This window comes from Triticum dicoccoides, chromosome 3B, assembly GCF_002162155.2.
Source record: "Triticum dicoccoides isolate Atlit2015 ecotype Zavitan chromosome 3B, WEW_v2.0, whole genome shotgun sequence".
Lineage (NCBI taxonomy): Eukaryota > Viridiplantae > Streptophyta > Magnoliopsida > Poales > Poaceae > Triticum > Triticum dicoccoides.
The window spans coordinates 463,309,771-463,328,844 of record NC_041385.1 but is presented as its reverse complement, the minus strand read 5'-3'; the positions used below and the strand labels follow the sequence as shown (position 1 = coordinate 463,328,844).

The 19,074-nt window shown below is 47.5% G+C and overlaps 1 protein-coding gene across 2 annotated transcripts in view; it reads left to right on the top strand.

Annotated features, from left to right (window-relative positions):
• Nucleotides 1-3,365, top strand: part of LOC119276528 (type IV inositol polyphosphate 5-phosphatase 3-like) — a 21,969-nt gene extending 18,604 nt beyond the window's left edge. For both annotated transcript variants that reach the window (XM_037557599.1, XM_037557600.1), the window contains exons 8-10: nucleotides 2,232-2,340; nucleotides 2,431-2,573; nucleotides 2,768-3,365. In XM_037557599.1, the coding sequence (XP_037413496.1) occupies nucleotides 2,232-2,340; nucleotides 2,431-2,573; nucleotides 2,768-2,999 (484 nt within the window). In that variant the 3' untranslated portion in view covers nucleotides 3,000-3,365. The remainder of the gene's footprint in view (nucleotides 1-2,231; nucleotides 2,341-2,430; nucleotides 2,574-2,767) is intronic.
• Nucleotides 3,366-19,074: the final 15,709 nt, after the last annotated feature.

The window sequence follows — 19,074 nt, the reverse complement described above, 5'->3', positions numbered from 1 at the left end:
CGGGGGCCGGCCTCGGGCTCCCGGGCCTCGGCGGCGGCGATGTGGGCCTCGCCCACGTGGCGGCGCGTGAGTGGGTGCGGCGGCGGGGCGGACAACGTCCGGCGCGGGCGGACACGTCCGGCCCGGCGCGGGGAAGATGGATCTGTTTTTTTTTTAACTAGGGTTTCGGACGGGGGAAGAAGAGATCCGAATGGAGGGGGTATAAATAGGCATAAGTGGAGCTAGGAGAGTCCAAATGAGGTGCGGTTTTCGCCCACACGATCGTGATCGAACGCTCTAGGACATGGAGCAGAGTTTGGTGGGTTTTGGGCCAAATTTGGGGGGTGTTGGGCTGCAACACACACGAGGCCTTTCCGGTCCCTCGGTTAACCGTTGGAGTATCAAACGAAGTCCAAATGACCCGAAATTTGACAGGCGGTCTACCGGTAGTAAACCAAGGCCACTTGACAAGTCTCGGTCCAATCCGGAAATGTTTAAACCCCACACAAGAAAGAAAGGTAGAAATGACCACCGGAGGAGAACGGAACGCCGGATTGCAAAACGGACAACGGGGAAAATGCTCGAATGCATGAGATGAACATGTATGCAAATGCAATGCACGTGATAACATGATAAGGGATGCACGAAAAGAAAAACAACACACGGAGACAAAGACCCGAACCCGAGAAATAAATATAACTTAGCGCCGGGGACGGCAAGAGTTGGATACCAATATGGAAAGTATATCTGGGGCGTTACAAAAATCCAAAAAATTGAGAACAGATTCAAAAACTTCAGATTTTTTTGGAGCAAACACTGACGAATGTTTTGAGTGCTTGCAAATTTTCATCTCAAAATGACATTCGTGGAAGTCGTGGCAAGTGAGTCATGGCAAAAAACACTTGCCATGACTTCCACGAATGCCATTACATGATGAAACTTGGCAAGCAAATAAAACTTTGTTAATGTTTTCCACAAGAAAATTCAGAACTTTTTGAATTTATTTTGTATTTTTTTGTATTTTACTGTTCACTCGAGCGGCTAGATGGAATAACCGAGCCAGAACAGAAAAAAGTAGAACAGGTAGAGAGTGGTTTTGTGCACCCACGCACATTGCACCCCTGGTGTACCCACGATCAAAAACTTACCAAAACATTTTTAAAAAATCTGAAACTTTGTGGATGTGATTATGACCAAATGTTTTAGGTGCTTGCAAATTTTGGTGGCAAAATAACATCCGAGGGAATCGGTATAAAAAAAACAAAGTTTGTGCTAAAAACATGTGAACAGTCATGTGGGTGCAGAGCAACATTTGTATTTCGTTTTGTATGGAGATCATTTGATGTTTTTGGTGACCAAACTTTGCAAGCTTCTAAAGCATTTGCTCATAATCGCATCCACCAAGTTTCAGAATTTTTTGATTTTTTTCTATTTTTTCGAATTTACTGTTCACTGTGTGGGTGCACCGAAGGTGGGTGCAGCCACTACTTTCACCTTATTAAAGGAAGCTATACTCCACGTCCGTGTGCCAAGCTTTCATGGCCTCTCAACTGGATCATGCGGCTTCAAACACTATAACGAAGGTTGTCAGAATCACTATTTTAAATCGGGCCAAAACCCCTATGGTATGATTGCAAATCAAAGGAAAATAACCAATAGAATCGTAAAATCATAGACTCTGCTAGATCGTAGAACCATTCCAGTCAATATAGATAGCAAGTCATGGAATCGCTTGACAGAATCAAGAACCTGACAACCTTGACTATGCCAGTCAAATAAATAAATTATAATCATAAAATTCACAGAATACATAATACATGGCCGGAAATAATTCAAGAACACCATCCAAGTCATTGTATCCACTGATATTGTTAAGTGGAGTAGTTAATCCGCAGTTTGTGTTGCAAATTTAAGAAGATATATTATGAGAGTTAGTGTGCACTTGCTGCCGAATTTGCTAGGGTCCAACGAAAAATAAGAGTCAGTAGATTGAAAGTAGATGGATGGTTGAGAATGTTTGGTTCCAGCAAACTAGTGCTTTTTATATTGGTATAGACTTAAATATGTCGAGGCGAAAGGAGCAAATCATGAAGTCATATCAGTGTCATAGAAAATCATATGTTTGCACTTCACACAGGCCGAAAATTTTACCTTTACCTGTAGGAAATTCTAGTTTAATGTTGTTAAGCGCTGCATGAGTTTGCCTTGCTACATAAAACTTTATATATATCTAATATTTTGTATTGTTTCAGAAGGATATTCTGGCTAGGGGATCTCAATTATAGGATCAACTTATCATACGAAAAAACACATGAATTTATCTCCAACCACGACTGGAATGGGTTGTTTGAGAAAGACCAGGTAAACTTTGGTACTCCCTCCGATCCATATTAACTGTCGCAGCTCTAGCACAACTTTGTCCAGCTCACTTTTTTTTCCCCTGTATGATAGCTAAGAGTAGAACTGAGGAAAGGACATTTATTTGATGGGTGGAGCGAAGGAGTTATCAGCTTTCCTCCAACATACAAGTACCGGTTTAACTCGAAGAAGTACACAAGTGATGAGCCAAAATCTGGAAGAAGGACGCCTTCATGGTATGCAATCTGATCACCACACATGAACTAGTGCCACTAGAACATATTAACTTCACCCGCATAAGTTGGTTGTGAAAGAACAGTTCTTGTTTCTTTTACATGATTCACTACTCTCCATGAAGATGTCAGAGATAATAAACCTCAAAGTTGTTATGACGTGTGCTTACAGAAATTTTTCTCCACTACCTCTGTAGGTGCGACCGAATTCTTTCGTATGGCAAGGGAATGAGGCTATTGTCCTACGAGGCGGTTGATATGAGGCTATCCGATCACCGCCCCGTTAAAGCCGTGTACACGGTTGATATAGAGGTTTTCAGCCCCAAAAAGTTGCAGAGAGCTCTCACCTTCACCGACGCGGAGGTTGAGGACCGGCTGTCCTCTGAGGATGAGCGCATCGCCGGAATCTACAGCCTTGGGCTGTCGTAAGTCCAAGGTTAATATTTGGGCCATTTTCTGTAGTGAGGTTGAGCCAAGTCACACCGACAGTGCCGCTTAACCCTCTCCAGCCATGGCCTCTTGGCTGTCTGCTGAGACCAGCAGCAGATCATTCTGGGGTTGCTTGGTCATGTAGTACGTCGCCTCCATGCTCTGACCATATTTTGAAGAGAACCAGGGCATGCTATGTATGCATATCGCTGTTTGTTTCCCACCGTTTGCTTGCTGTGTGCAGCTTCCTGAGATGATAATGCCCTCTGTAATGATCTGATCTACTCCGGTTGTAATTAAGCGGTTGAACACTATAAATCTCGAGGCAGCAGGCCGGTTGTGCAGCTCAAGTTCCAGGTTCTCCTATGCGCGATTTCTATCTCGACCAGAAATTGTGTTTCTGTTCCATGAAGCGTATTGACGTTCTACTTTGGCAAGGCAACTGGCGTTCGAGATATGGACCGTCTAGTCTAAATCCGGGAGTGAATGGTCTAATACGAGCGAGCGAGCCCGGGTGGAAGGAACCCCAATGGCACTAGGCTATCTATTCCAGGAAAAGAGGCAGACCCCCACGCCAAAGGCGAGATCGCAGGCCGACGGCCGATCGCACTCGCACGGCGAGCCAAGGTGGAGGTCAGCGAGGGTTTCAGCGCACAACGCACTTGCCCGATCGCACTTGCACCGTCGCACGGAATTTTTTAGGTGGCGTCTGCCGCCGGGTGGTGGGTTGTTCTCTTGAAGAAGGAAGGACGTACCGTAGGCCGAAGGTGCGTCGTCGGAAAAATGTGTGTCTACATACAGAGAATGAGGGTCGAGTTTAGTAGGATCAGGCAGAGTCCCGAACCCTCAGGTTGTTTCGGCAGCAAAAAATGACATCCTCACATCACCCTTCATGGAAGAGGAGGTGGGAGCTGATGTGTTTCAAATGGAGCACAACAAAACATCCAGTCCAGATCACATGTGAGGGACATTGACGAAATATACAAGATGACACTTTATAATTTTGTCCAAACTGATCTATAAGTGCCGTGCCACCTCAGTTTTGGCCAGGCCCATGTATTTTCGAGTGAAAATTGCATGCAATGTTTAGAGAGGGGATTGACATAAGGTTCGATTCGACCCCATCCTTAAGCCCAACGTCATTCTTGAAGAACTTGCATCACACGACCTTTGAATTTGACACTCTTTCTTTGGCATGCCACGGTCTCATAGTGATACCAACGTGCCGGCGGTCAAACCGACGTTTGAGGTGGGAGCCTGCTTTCAGATTCAAAACAGTAGGTCGACACAGTTCTGGCTGGACGCCTGGCCAAGCCCCTCCTCGCTCTGGATGAGCCATACATCCTTTCCAATTGGCTACGGACACACGGATTATGGTGGTGGATGCACTTCGTTCATCAGCTCATGTCGTTACCTTCATGAGGCCACTGTCGGCGGCTGATGGGCTTAGCTCGGCTGATTTTATGGCTAGGCTGGCCGCCTTCCCGCTCTCCTTGGCCCAGGGCGAGGTATCTTGGGGCCTTGCTGCCTCCAGGAATTTTTTGGTTAAATTGCTTTACGATAAAGGGACCGGCGCTGGACATAGTTAGGGGGCTTTGGAAGGCGTCCATCCCGCTTAAAAAGAAAAAATTTCTATGGCAAATGTTTTGCAACCGGCTCCCAACCTCTGATAATGTAGCCAAAAGAAACGGCCCATCGGACGGGACATGTGCTTTATGCGGGCTAGGAGAGGACGCTAGCCACGTTTCTTTCATTGTCACTTAGCTCGCTTTGCTTGAAGTGCCGTTCGCGAAGCATTCCAGAATTGGAATCCCTCTTTGGGGCGGATCTCCTTGCCATCTCGCGGGCACAAAGGGGCGCTTCCGCTAGGATTTTGAGGCGTTGTGTAGGGGCTCTGTTTTGGTTATTATGGATTGTTAGAAGGAAAATCACACTTGAGAAGAAGTTTCCTTCTCACCTAACTGACGTTATCTTCAAATGCCATCTTTTCCTTTAGACATGGACGCCATTAGGGAAACAGCGGGACACTGAGCTTATGCAGGAGGCCATAGAGCGGATCAGGTGCATTCAGATCTCGGCGTGTCAAGGATCTCTGCCCTCCCGAGGTTTGTTTTGTAGGAGCTTCTTTGCTCCTTTTGGGTGCTGGACATTGGGCTTAGTGTTGTTTGTCTCTCGGGTTGTTTCAGGCCCAGCGGCCGGTTGCATGTATCGTACTTAGTGTTGACCTTTTGTTGTCATCATGATGTCGAACCTCATGTTGGATACTGCCTGTTGGTGGGCTTTATTAAGTTAAAGCCGGACGCGTCTTGCGTCTTCATTCTAAAAAAATATCAATGTGCCGCAACGATCTTCATTGTTTGCAAGGTTGTGTGAGCGCAATGTACCGGCTTGCAACTACACCATCAATGGCATGACTACAACATGGGGTATTGGTTTTGTGATGATGCCTAGCCTCCATGGGCGACGTTTGTTGAGACCTCTCAATCCGCTAGGTAACAAAAAGTCTCACTTTGTTGCAGACAAGAAGGTGCTAAAAAGGATATGGAAAGGGTATTTGGAGTGCTCTAAGCCCATTTTGCAGTTGCTCATGGACCTGCTAAACAATGGGATACAAAGACATTGTGGGATGTCATAACATCTTGTGTGATCATGCACAACACGATTATGAAGGATGAGAGTGATGTTGTTTGCCATGTTCAGTATTTCAAAAATATGGGTGAGCATGTCTGCTTCCACATCTGGAGGTGTTTTTTTGGAAAAGGGGGACTCCCCGGCCACTGCATCAGAACGATGCATACTGCCACCTTTATAAATAAGCAAAAAGGTTCAATAAGGTCTTACAGTCTGAAACAAATTAACGGCAAGCTCACAAAGAGCCACAACGCCACAAACACAAAAGCCAAGAGGCCACAGCTGGCTAGCATAACAAAGATAGGAAAACTGATCGCCTATCCTATTACATGACCGCCATCCAAACCGGTTGAAGATATCCCGTGCTACCATCTCCCACCAGATAGATCCAGTAACAAAATGCTCCCTGGCCTTCGTCGGAGTGAGTAACGACCACATACGGATCAGCGCAGTGGCTCGGAAACCTGCAAAAAATGAATATTTGTTGTTCTGTTAAAAGCCAAATCATTTCTGCAGTTCCAAATTGCCCACAAAAAAGCACACACTCCTACACGAATGTGTCTAGCTGTTTCGGACTCTATCCCAACAAGCCATGTTCCAAATAACGTACTGACAGAATTCAGAGGAGTAATGTTAAAGGCAATGTGCACCGTCTCCCACAAAACTCTAGCCAATGGACAATAAAAAAAGTTGTTTGATGGTTTCATCCCGATCACAAAAACCGCACCTAGTAGAGCCTGTCCAGTTGCGCTTTACCAAGTTGTCCTTTGTTAGTATGACTTGTTTATGTACAAACCACATAAACACTTTAATTTTCAAAGGAACTTTGAGTTTTCAAACATATTCGGAACTAGTGAAAGGATCGATATAGTTGACTAGAGGGGGGGGGTGAATAGGCAACTAACAATTTTTAAGCTTTTCTTTAACAATTTAAATCTTGCGACAAAATAGGTTGTCTAGATATGCTACTAAGTGGACAACCTATATGATACAATGACAACTAGCACACAAGCAAGCAATAGATACAACACAAGTAAGCTTGCAAAAGTAAAGTTACGAAATAACCAAGAGTGGAGCCGGTGAAGACGAGGATGTGTTACCGAAGTTCCTTCCTTTTAAAGGGAAGTACGTCTCCGTTAGAGCGGTGTGGAGGCACAATGCTCCCCAAGAAGCCACTAGGGCCACCGTAATCTCCTCACGCCCTCACACAATGCGAGATGCCGTGATTCCACTATTGGTGCCCTTGAAAGCGGCGACCGAACCTTTACAAACAAGGTTGGGGAAATCTCCACAACACTTGGAGGCTCCCAACACCACAACGAAGCTTCACCACAATGGAGTATGGCTTCGAAGTGACCTCAACCGTCTAGGGTGCTCAAAACACCCAAGAGTAACAAGATCCGCTAGGGATTAGTGGGGGAATCGAATATCTCTTGGTGGAAGTGTAGATCGGGCCCTTGTCACCCAATCCCGAGCAAATCAACAAGTTTGATTGGCTAGGGAGAGAGATCGGGCCAAAATGGAGCTTGGAGCAACAATGGGGCTTAGAGGTGGAAGAGATAGTCAACTAGAGGTAGGAGACGCCCCTTTTATAGTCATGGAAAAGATCCAACCGTTATCCACATGTTCAGCCTGCGACCTGCGGTACTACTGCTCCAGGAGCCACGCGGTACTACCGTGGAGGACCACGGTACTTCCACGGCAGCAGCAGAGGCCGGGACTTGCCTGACTAAGAGCAGTACTACCGCTTGTGCGGTACTACCGCTCCCCCTTGCGGTACTACCGCAAGGCAGGAAAGTCAAAGCCAACAAAGAGCGCGGATGAAATAAAATACATCCGTGCCTACTTCCGCTGAAAATGAAACAGTGCAAAAACTCCGACGCGGTACTACCGTTGAGGCGCGGATGTAAAAAATTACATCCACTCCTACTGCCGCGATGCAGCGGTACTAGGTATGAGGGCCACGGTACTACGACTCCAGGGGAGCGGTACTACCTTGGCCTCCCGCGGTACTACCGCGCAAGATGTGCGGTACTACCGCGCAAGATGTGCAGTACTACCGTGGGGGCGCGGATGTAAAAAATTACATCCGCCCCTACTACCATACCGGAGCAGCACTAGGCCTGGGAGCCACGGTACTAAGGCTCCAGAGGAGCGGTACTACAGTGACCCCCAGCGGTACTACCGCAGGTGCTTGCGGTACTACCACTCCATAGAGCAGTACTACCGCAAGTACAGCAGTAGCCATCAGATTAAGCACAACTGGGATAACGGAGAGACGCTCCAAAGTGCAAGGGAAAGGAAGGACATTTGTACGTGTTGATTCCACCCGAACCTTTCCGGCGCGGACCCCCTCTTAATAGTACGGCTCTCCTACGACTCAAATCGACCAAGGAGAAACATAGAACAACGTCGTCTTCAATAGTCTTCGAGGGGCACCGAATCGTCTCGTGCCTAGTGATGAAGCGTCTGAGAAACTCAAGGCACACGATTAGTCTGCAAAAGCATTGTCATCAATCACCAAAACACCTAAGGGATAAATATGCCCTTACAATCTCCCCCTTTTTGGTGGATTGATGACAATACGGGATTTGCACATAGATGAGATAATATAGGGCAAAGGCAAACCCCACCTCTCTAGAATATAGACGGGCTCCCCCTAGATGTGTGCAATCTAGATAGATGCTTTGGACTGCATAGCACACAAGCTAGGATCAACACTCCCCCTATATTATAGAGACAAAGGTATGATGACTAACATCTAAGCAGAGCATAGCATAAAGGTAGCAGAATATATCACGAGCTTGCTAAGATAGATAGAGTGCATATGTCTTACACCATATGAAGAAAAGCAACCCAAAGCAACTGAAACAAGGTTCAAACGAGGAAGCAGCAAACACACCGAACACGAACAACGACACACGACTCGCAAATCCCTACACTCTCTCCCCCTTTGGCATCGAGACGCCAAAAAGGCAGAGAGGACACCTACACACAAGGGGTGGCTCAAGCAGGGAACTCATCCCAACCCTCTCTGTCGGACTCCTCGGCAGCAGGGATGGTCTCCTCGACGTCCTCCTCATAATCAGTCGACCTATAGCCTTGCTTCTCCATCCACTCGGCCTCTGGAGTGATGCGATCCTCAGAACCGCCAGACACATCCTCACCATAGAGCTGCAAGATCTTCTTGTCCCGGCAACGACTCTCCTTGGATGCCACGTGAGTCCTGTACTGGCCCTTAGCTTGCATGCAGAAAAGAGTCTTCATCTTGTCCTTCAGCTTCTTGGCCCACGAAGGCATAAAGGAACTATGGGAAGGCCTGGCAGCACGGTCCTCAGCAACATCCTCGGTGTCAATATCCTCCTCATCAACAACAGCCCTAGCAGCAGACACCTCAGCACGAGTAGTAGTGTTGGCCCAGTTGGACTTGACACGGAGACAGATGGGATCATGTCGAATCCAGTCTGGAGCAAGGAACTCCTCACCAGGGAACATCTTCGCCCAAGTCTTCGAGATCAGCAGAAACAGATAGGGCCCATAGATAGGCACCTTGCGGTTGAACACTGCAAACCGAAGCTCACACCACATGATGTGTGAGATATCAAGTGGCTGTGTCTAAGACACACGAGCCTCCTCGCATAGGAGCATCATATCCACCATATAGGCATGAACCTTGTCCTTGTCACCAATGTGAGGGAACAAAGAGTTGCGGAAGATGTGATACATGATATCCAGGAAGGAGTTGAGCACCCTCCCTGTCTTGCCATCGGGAAGCGCCTTCTCAACATAGTAGGGCTGAAGCTTGTCCTTGTTAGCAGACTCAGGATTACCATGGGGGCGAACACCCACGGGAGTGTCAAGCCCGTCATCAGGAACGTGGAGCAAATCCATGAACTCCTTCCAGGTAGCAGTCAACTTACGTCCATTGGACATCCAGGTCATCCTCCTCTCCTCATCGGGGTGAAAGTAAACTGAGGCAAAGAACTGACACACAAGCTCAGGATCATAGTCAAGGTGAAAAGAGATCACATGTTCAATACCAAACTGCTCCACCAAATCCAGAGCTTCTCCAAAGTACTGACGGAACTTGTCCTTCCTCAGGTGATGCATTTCTATCCATTTGACATCCACGTAGGTATTCCGCTTGTTCTTGATGACATCCATATAAGTGAGAGTCTGCTGCTTGTTCCAAAACAGTTCACAACCTATGACAGTAGCCCGGGGATGCACATACAGGTTGAGTTTCCTGAGACGGACGAACTCAGATTGGGGTATCTCATCCATTCCCTTGTTGGGTTCCTTGTGCTTATTAGTGGATGGCTTGACATGGCGCTTTGGGGCAGTGGAGCCCTCTGGTGCTTCACCTGGATTGCGCAGACGCTTGGAGCCAGTGTCACGACTGGGATTGGAACGGCGAGAGCCACCACCTGAGACACAAACGCAAAAACACCCACGACAAGCAAAAAGGATCAATGCAAAGACCACGACAAAGCACAAGAAACACATAAAAAGTATACTTGAAATTTGCCATGAGATAGAGGTGAACCACGGTAGTACTGCCAGGGCCTGCGGTACTAAAATTTTAGTACCGCTCCAAGTCGCGGTAGTACCGTGCGAGGTCACGGTAGTTCTGTGGTGGGAGCGATAGTAAAACTTTAGTGCCGCAGCGAGTGCGGTAGTACCGTGCCAGACAGGCGGTAGTACCGAACAAGCGGTAGTACCGCGCCAGACGGGCGGTAGTACCGCACCACGTCAGATCCAAACGACGGTTTGAATCTAAAAAGAACCGCGAAACCACGGCGGTGCTACGGTGATCAAATCTAGCACAGGACAAAAGACAAGTCTAATTCCTACGCAATACTACGCTCCTTCATCCTACTCTTGCATAGATTTAGCCTAAGAATCTCTAGAACACACAAGTCTCCCCCAAAAACCTAGAGACAATGAACACAACAGAAACGAGAAGGAGTTGGGGAAAGACCTTGGTCCATAGCAAGAGCACGTGGTGGGGAACGATCCCACCGGATGGAATCACGTGAGGGCAGCCGGAGGCAGAGATCCGGCGATGGACGCCGACCCCGTTCTTGAGCGAGGGAGAGAGAGAGACGGGGTGGGGAACTGGCAAATGGGTATGGGGGAGTTAGAACTCCCCCTGCCGTCCTTATCCCCACGCGTCTGTGACGTCGCGGTAGTACCGCATGTCATCGCGGTAGTACCGCTTGGGCGGAAGTACCGCTCTCCCAGGCGGCAGTAAAAAATTACTGCCGCGTGGGGGCGGTAGTACCGTGCTCCCCTCACGCGGTAGTACCGTAGCTGGCTGCGGTAGTACCGTGAGCTCAAGAAAAAGCAGGTTTCAAACAAAATAAGAAGGTCTTTGCAAGGAAACTTTTAGCACAAAGGACACCACAAGAACACGCACAACCCAAAGGCAAAAAGACAACAAGAAGCAACCACGCAAAACAACCTCTCAAAAGGAGAGGGCGGTGGCCGGAGCCACCTATGTTTGAGTTAGTTGGTATGGCACCGCGAAGAATTATCCTTGGGCCCATGACCAAAACTCATCTTTGAAGCACAAGTACCATAAAAAATGGCTAATGTGAAAGAGTTGATCGATTTATGCATAATGGGGGGAGGGAGAGTTCATTGAGAGAACAACACTCCCCCTATGTCCATGCCTACATCTAAACTAGACAACAAGTTGAGTGTGGTGGGGGTGCAAGGGTTAAAGTCACATTGCTCGAATCAATGATATTTAGCTCATGCCTTAACTCGCGAAATCTTGCTTCATCCAAGGGCTTCGTGAAAATATCTGCAAGGTTATCATGAGTGTTGACATACTTGAGCTCGATCTCCCCTCGCCTAATGTGATCCCGGATGAAGTGATACCGAATCTCAATATGCTTCGTCTTGAAGTGTTGCGCCGGGTTGAGAGAAATCTTGATGGCACTTTCATTGTCACACCAAAGAGGCACTTTGTCACAAATGACACTGTATTCCTTTAAAGTTTGCCTCATCCATAAGAGTTGTGCACAACAACTACCGGCCGCCACATATTCCGCTTCAGTGGACAAGAGAGACACACAACTTTTCTTCTTGGAAGACCAACTCACCAAAGAGCAACCAAGAAATTGGCACCCTCCGGAAGTGGACTTCTATCCACCTTGTCTCCCACCCAATCAGAATCCGTAAATCCTTCAAGCTTGAAGGTAGCTCCTCTTGGGTACCATAGGCCAAAGTTTGGGGTATGAGCCAAATATCGAAAGATTCGCTTGACCACCACAAAGTGGCTTTCCTTTGGTGCGGCTTGGAACCGTGCACACATTCCCACACTCAACATGATATCTGGTCTAGATGCACAAAGGTAAAGCAAGGAACCAATCATAGAGCGATATACCTTTTGATCCACCGCTTTACCATTGGGATCAATGTCAAGTTGGCACTTGGTGGGCATTGGAGTAGAGGTCGGCTTGACATCACTTAGCTTGAATCTCTTAAGCATGTCTTAAGTGTATTTGGCTTGGTTGATGAAGGTACCTTCTCTTCTTTGTTTAATATCAAAACCAAGGAAGAACTTCAACTCTCCCATCAAAGACATCTTGAACTTAGAGGTCATGAGAGCGGCAAATTCTTCATTGAAAGCATTGTTAAGGGAACCAAAGATAATGTCATCAACATATAGTTGGCACACAAACAACTCCCCTTTGACCTTCTTAGTAAAAAGAGTGGGATCGTTTTGCCCAACTTCAAATCCACGATCTTGTAACAACTCGGTAAGGTGGTCATACCACGCACGTGGGGCTTGTTTAAGGCCATAGAGTGCCTTATCGAGTTGATACACATGATCCGGGAAGTAAGGATCCTAGAACCCGGGGGGTTGCTTGACATAAACCAACTCATTAATAGGACCATTAAGAAAAGCACTTTTCACATCCATTTGTTGTAACTTAAAGTTGTGATGGGAAGCATAAGCAATCAACAAATGAATGGATTCAAGGTGAGCAATGGGAGCAAAGGTTTCACCGTAGTCGATACCCTCAACTTGGGAGTAGCCTTGTGCTACCAATCTTGCCTTGTTGCGAATGATGTTCCCATGAGCATCTTGCTTGTTCTTGAAGATCCACTTGGTTCCAATGACGTTATGGTTCCCCGAAGGCCTTGGCACCAACCTCCACACCTTGTTGTACTCGAAGTTGTTGAGTTCTTCATGCATGGCATTGAGCCAATCCGAGTCTTCGAGCGCCTCATAGACCTTTTGGGGTTCAACACAAGAGACAAACGCGTGATGTTCACAATAGTTTGCTAATTGTCTACGAGTGCTTACCCCCTTTCTTAGGCTTCCAACCACATTCTCCATGAGATGGACTTTGGTGGTGAGTTTGGAAGCAATCTTCGCGGCACGACGCTCTAATTCCTCCTCGGATGTGGAAGGAGGAGGGTTAACTTGATCATCTTGAGCGCCGTCTTGAGCTTGTCCTTGATCTTGAGCTTGCTCATGATCTTGAACTTGCTCGAGGGGGAGAACTTGACCTTGGGCATCATTTGGAGGTTCACCACCATCTCAAGATTGATCTTGCCCTTGGTCTTGTTCCCGAGGTTGAGGGCCTACACTTTGTTCTTCGGAAGCGTGTGGGTCTTGAATAGGTGAAGGCTCCACTTGAGTGGAGCATTGTCCTTCTCCTTCGGCCACAAGGGGTTCCTCAATGGGTAGAATATGACCAATACCCATTCTTCTTATGGCTTGGGGAGGAATTTCATCACCTACATCACAAGTACCACTTTGCTCCACTTGGGAGCCGTTATTTTCGTCAAACTCCACGTTACACGTCTCCTCAATGAGTCCGGTGGACTTGTTGAGAACACGGTAAGCATGAGAGTTTGTAGCATAACCAACAAATATGCCCGCATGAGCTCTAGCCTCAAATTTAGACAAACGAACACCTTTCTTGAGAATGAAACACTTACACCCGAACACCCGGAAGTACTTGAGATTGGGCTTGTTTCCGGCGAGTATCTCATAAGGAGTCTTGTTCAAGCCTTTGCGGAGATAGAGCCGATTGGATGCATGACATGCGGTGTTGATGGCTTCGGCCCAAAAGTTGTATGGAGACTTGAACTCCGCCATCATGGTCTTTGCCGCATCCATCAACGTCCGGTTCTTCCTCTCTGCAACACCATTTTGTTGAGGGGTATATGGTGCAGAATATTGATGCTTGATCCCCTCATCACTAAGAAACTCATCCAAGGTGCAGTTCATGAACTCGGTGTCGTTGTCACTTCTTATTGTCAAGATCTTTGCATTATGTTGACGTTGAGCTTCATTTGCAAAGTCAATGACAGTTTGTTGAGTCTCACTCTTCCTCTTGAAGAAGTATACCCAAGTGTATCTTGAATAATCATCCACAATCACCAAGCAATACTTTCTACCCCCAAGACTATCAAAGGATGGAGGCCCAAAGAGGTCCATGTGCAGGAGCTCCAAGGGTCTCTTCGAGTAGATGATAGTCGTGGGAGGGTGAGCCGTCTCATGAAGTTTTCCTTCGATACAAGCACTGCAAGCACGACCTTTGGCAAAACTAACATTTGTTAGTCCACGGACATGGTCCCCCTTGAGAAGACTTTGCAAAGATCTCATATTGACGTGGGATAAACGGCGATGCCAAAGCCATCCCACATCAACTTTAGCCATTAGGCATGTCGCGGTCTTAGTGGGTTGCTCCGAAAAGTTAATCACATAGAGACCGTTCTCGACATGCCCAACAAAGGCTACTTTAAGAGTCTTGCTCCACAAGAGGGCCACGGTATCAATATCAAAGAAGGTGGCAAAGCCCATGAATGCAAGTTGACGAACGGAAAGCAAATTGAACGCAAGGGACTCAACAAGCATGACTTTCTCGATCGTTAGATCATGAGAAATGACAACCTTGCCAAGACCCAATACCTTAGAATGTGAGGCATCACCCCACTCGACATTGGTGGGCATAGATGGGATCTTTTGCACGTCCACCACCAAGTCCTTACCCCCGGTCATATGATTTGTTTCTCCACTATCGAGCAACCAAGATCCCCCACCGGAAGCAAACACCTACAAGAGATCAATGCTTGGTTTTAGGTACCCATTTAGTAATGGGTCCTTTGATGTTAGTAATGAGGGTCTTAGGAACCCAAATAGACCATTCAATGTACTCATAAGAAGAACCAACAAATTTAGCATAAACATGCCCATCACTAGCACGGCACAACACATAAGAGGGGTTAAAGTCGCCGGCCTTGTTGGGAAAGATGGCTTTGCCCTTTTTGGCATCACCACTCTTCGCACTGTTCTTCTTCTCCTTAGGAGCACCCTCTCCCTCCTTCACAAAAGTTTGCTTAAGCGGGGGAGGTTGTTTGGTCTTGTTATTCTTCTTCTCGTTCTTCTTCTTGTTCTTGGACTTGGGTGAGAACCCAACTCCCTCCTTGCCCACAACTTCCTTTTGATTGCTCAAAAGGTCATTTAGGTCCTTCTCACCTTGTATGCATGACACAAGACCTTTCTCGAGTTGTTCCTTCAACTTGGCATTCTCCTCCACAAGATTCACATGCTCACAACACAGGTTAGTAGCATTTGCATTATCAATTAAGACCATGTGAGGAAATGTGGCCTTTTCCTTGGTTAGCTTAACTTGGAGTTGAGCATGAGACTCCTTGAGGTTTGGATGAGCACCTTTCAAGACCTTATGGGCCTTGTCAAGTACATCAAACTCCTCCTTGAGTCTAGCATGATCAACCCCAAGTTTGGCCTTCTCGGAAGTTAGTACATGAGACACAACAAGAGCATGATCAAGATCTTTCTTTAATTTGGCATGGTCATCGTTGTGTGACTCCTCAAGAGCCAAACGATGCCCACACTCTTCTTGAAGAGCATTAGAGAGATCCTATATCTCATCGGCATAGTCACGACTATGACCTTCCATCTTAGAGATGTTTTCTTCGTGAGCCTCGATCATGTCATTGGCTTCACCAAGTTGTTCCAAGAGAGCAACAAAATGCTTATTGGATTTGCCCTTGAGCTTACTCATGAAGGACTCAAATTCATTTACCTCCTCATTAGACCCCTTACCATCATCAAAGCCAACCGTCGAAGAAGGATTAGGAATAATGGTGGTTTTGATGTTGGGGGTTACCTTGTTGGTGGCTTTAGCCATGAGGCACTTGGCGGTGATGTTCTCGTTTGGTGAATCGAAGAGAGACACCCGGGGAGTTGTGGCAATGGCAACGGATGCCATGGCCATTGCTTCACTATCTTCATCATCATCGTCATCCTCACGGTATTCTTCTTGAACCACCACCCCGCGTGTAGGAGTCTTCTTGGTGAAGTTGTTCTTGTTGGGGAAGGACTTGGCCTTGTCTTTTCGGATGAACTTGCCACCATTGTCTTCCCGCTTCTCGTAAGGACAATCCGCAACGAAATGGCTCACATTGCCACAGTTGAAACAAGTTCTAACTCCTTGCTTGCCCTTGAGGCCACTTGAGTTGTTCTTGTTGAAGTTGGGTCTTGTATTCTTCTTGCTCCAAAATTGTCTTGAGGCAAGAGCCATGTGCTCATGATAGTCATATTTCATGTCTTCGGGGTTGCTCTCCTCATCTTCTTCTTCTTCCTCTTCTTCCACACTAACCTTGGCCTTCAAGGCAAGGTTGGGCTTCTTTTCCCTTTGAGAACGGAGCACCGCATTGTCGGCGGTCTTGTCCAAGATGCTCATTGCAACGAATTCATCCAACACTTCACTTGAGGTCATGGAGTGGAAGTCCGGACTTTGACGAATGACGGAGGACATGGCCTTGTTGTAGGGCATCATGGCCTTGAGGAACTTGCGCTTGATCCAATTGTCATCTGTGTCCTTGCTCCCATGATCTCGGAGTGCGACCGCGAGTTTGGTCACTCTTCGAAAGAGCTCACGAGGTTCTTCATCTTCTTTCATTGCAAACTCATCGGCTTCATCTTGCACCACTTCATAGTTGGAGCGTTGAATGCTAGCACTTCCTCGATAGAGAGACACAACACATTGCCATGCGTCTTTAGCCATGGCATGAGGTCGAAGATGAGGGAGATCTTTGGGAAGGATTGCATCTTGGATGATGAAGAGAGCACTCTCATTGAATTGATTATCCATGGCTTCTCGAGGGGTGAAGTTGCTAGGGTCATGTGGATAGAAACCTTCTTCTATGATTCTCCAAAGATTAGTATTCACATGTTTTAAATGACGCTTGAAATGATAAACCCAAGCATCAAAATCCTCATTTTTCACAATCTTAGGAGGAGGACCGGCATGATTTAAATGGGTAGAGGGAATCGGTCCACCATAAGTAGGAGGTTCCACATGGGCATAGATGTCGGTGCCATTTCTACCACTAGTAGAAGGACCCTTTTCACTATTAGCTTCCCCCTTGTTGGAGTTAGCATCCGTCACCTTGTTAGTGGGATCACCCACTTTCATCGGCGAGGTGGATAGTTTAAGTACTTCTAGAAATTTAGTAAACATGCTTTCAACCTCGGTCGTCATGGAGGTTTTCAATGTGTCTAAAGCCACATTGAACTCCTCACGGGAGACCGAGGTTCCCCATCGGCCGTAGACGAGATAGGATTCACACCGGAGTGCTCCTCCGCATCGTCGCTGGTGTCAACCATACTCTTTGGACGGCAAAGTCCTTAATAAAGAGACAAGGCTCTGATACCAATTGAAAGGATCGATATGGTTGACTAGAGGGGGGGGGGTGAATAGGCAACTAACAATTTTTAAGCTTTTCTTTAACAATTTAAACCTTGCGACAAAATAGGTTGTCTAGATATGCTACTAAGTGGACAACCTATATGATGCAATGACAACTAGCACACAAGCAAGCAATAGATACAACACAAGTAAGCTTGCAAAAGTAAAGGTATGAAATAACCAAGAGTGGAGCCGGTGAAGACGAGGATGTGTTACCGAAGTTCCTTCCTTTTAAAGAGAAGTACGTCTCTGTTAGAGCGGTGTGGAGGCACAATGCTCCCCAAGAAGCCACTAGGGCCACCGTAATCTCCTCACGCCCTCACACAATGCGAGATGCCGTGATTCCACTATTGGTGCCCTTGAAGGCGGCGACCGAACCTTTACAAACAAGGTTGGGGCAATCTCCACAACACTTGGAGGCTCCCAACAACACCACGAAGCTTCACCACAATGGAGTATGGCTTCGAGGTGACCTCAACTGTCTAGGGTGCTCAAAACACCCAAGAGTAACAAGATCAGCTAGGGATTAGTGGGGGGAATCGAATATCTCTTGGTGGAAGTGTAGATCGGGCCCTTGTCACCCAATCCCGAGCAAATCAACAAGTTTGATTGGCTAGGGAGAGAGATCGGGCCAAAATGGAGCTTGGAGCAACAATGGAGCTTAGAGGTGGAAGAGGTAGTCAACTAGAGGTAGGAGACGCCCCTTTTATAGTCATGGAAAAGATCCAACCGTTATCCACATGTTCAGCCTGCGACCTGCGGTACTACCGCTCCAGGAGTGCGTTACTACCGCAAGGCCACGCGGTACTACCGTGGAGGACCACGGTACTTCCGCGGCAGCAGCAGAGGCCGGGACTTGCCTGACTGAGAGCAGTACTACCGCTTGCGCGGTACTACCGCTCCCCCTTGCGGTACTACCATAAGGCAGGAAAGTCAAAGCCAACTGTCGGATTTAGGGTTCCGCCAGACCCTTGAGGTTCGAACACTAGGGTGCGCGCGGAGGTTTCGCCTTCTACCTACCTGTTCCTCACCGAATCGCTAGGACTAAACTACAAGAAGAACATCACAAGAGACACGGGGTTTATACTGGTTCAGGCCACCATTGTGGTGTAATACCCTACTCCAGTGTGTGGCATGGTGGATTGCCCCTTGGGCTGATGATGAACAATACAAGGAAGAACAGCCTCTCGAGGGTCTGTTCTTGTGGTGGTGTTGTGCCTTTGGAGGGGTTGATTCTAGATGCCTATCTTATCTCCAGATTCCTATCTAGATGCCTCTACCCTGTGGGTGGCTAGTCCTATTTATAGGCAAAGGCCCTGGGCCTCTTCCCAAATATTGAGCGGGAAGGGCGCCAACAATTGGCCATTTTGAAGGGGAACATCGAGTACACTTATCCTGACTAAAGTTGGTCCTCGCCTGTCAAAGGCTCTGGTGGTGACGCCGACTTGGGCTCCACGGTGACCTCCATCCTGTCATTGGACTGTTCTTGGTCTTGTTGCACCGAAATGGATGCCTTTGCTTGATGCTCTCGCCTGCGCTTGCTCCCCTTGCACCAAAGAGGAAAGAAGGACACTGCGCGGGCTGGCGCCCGGCTGGCGCCCTTGGTTGTCATGGCTTGCGTCATGGGCACCTCGCGAGGTACCCCGCCTTGAACTCTCCGCCTCCTCATGAGCCAGCCTGATGAGGCCGTGCCCGAGGAA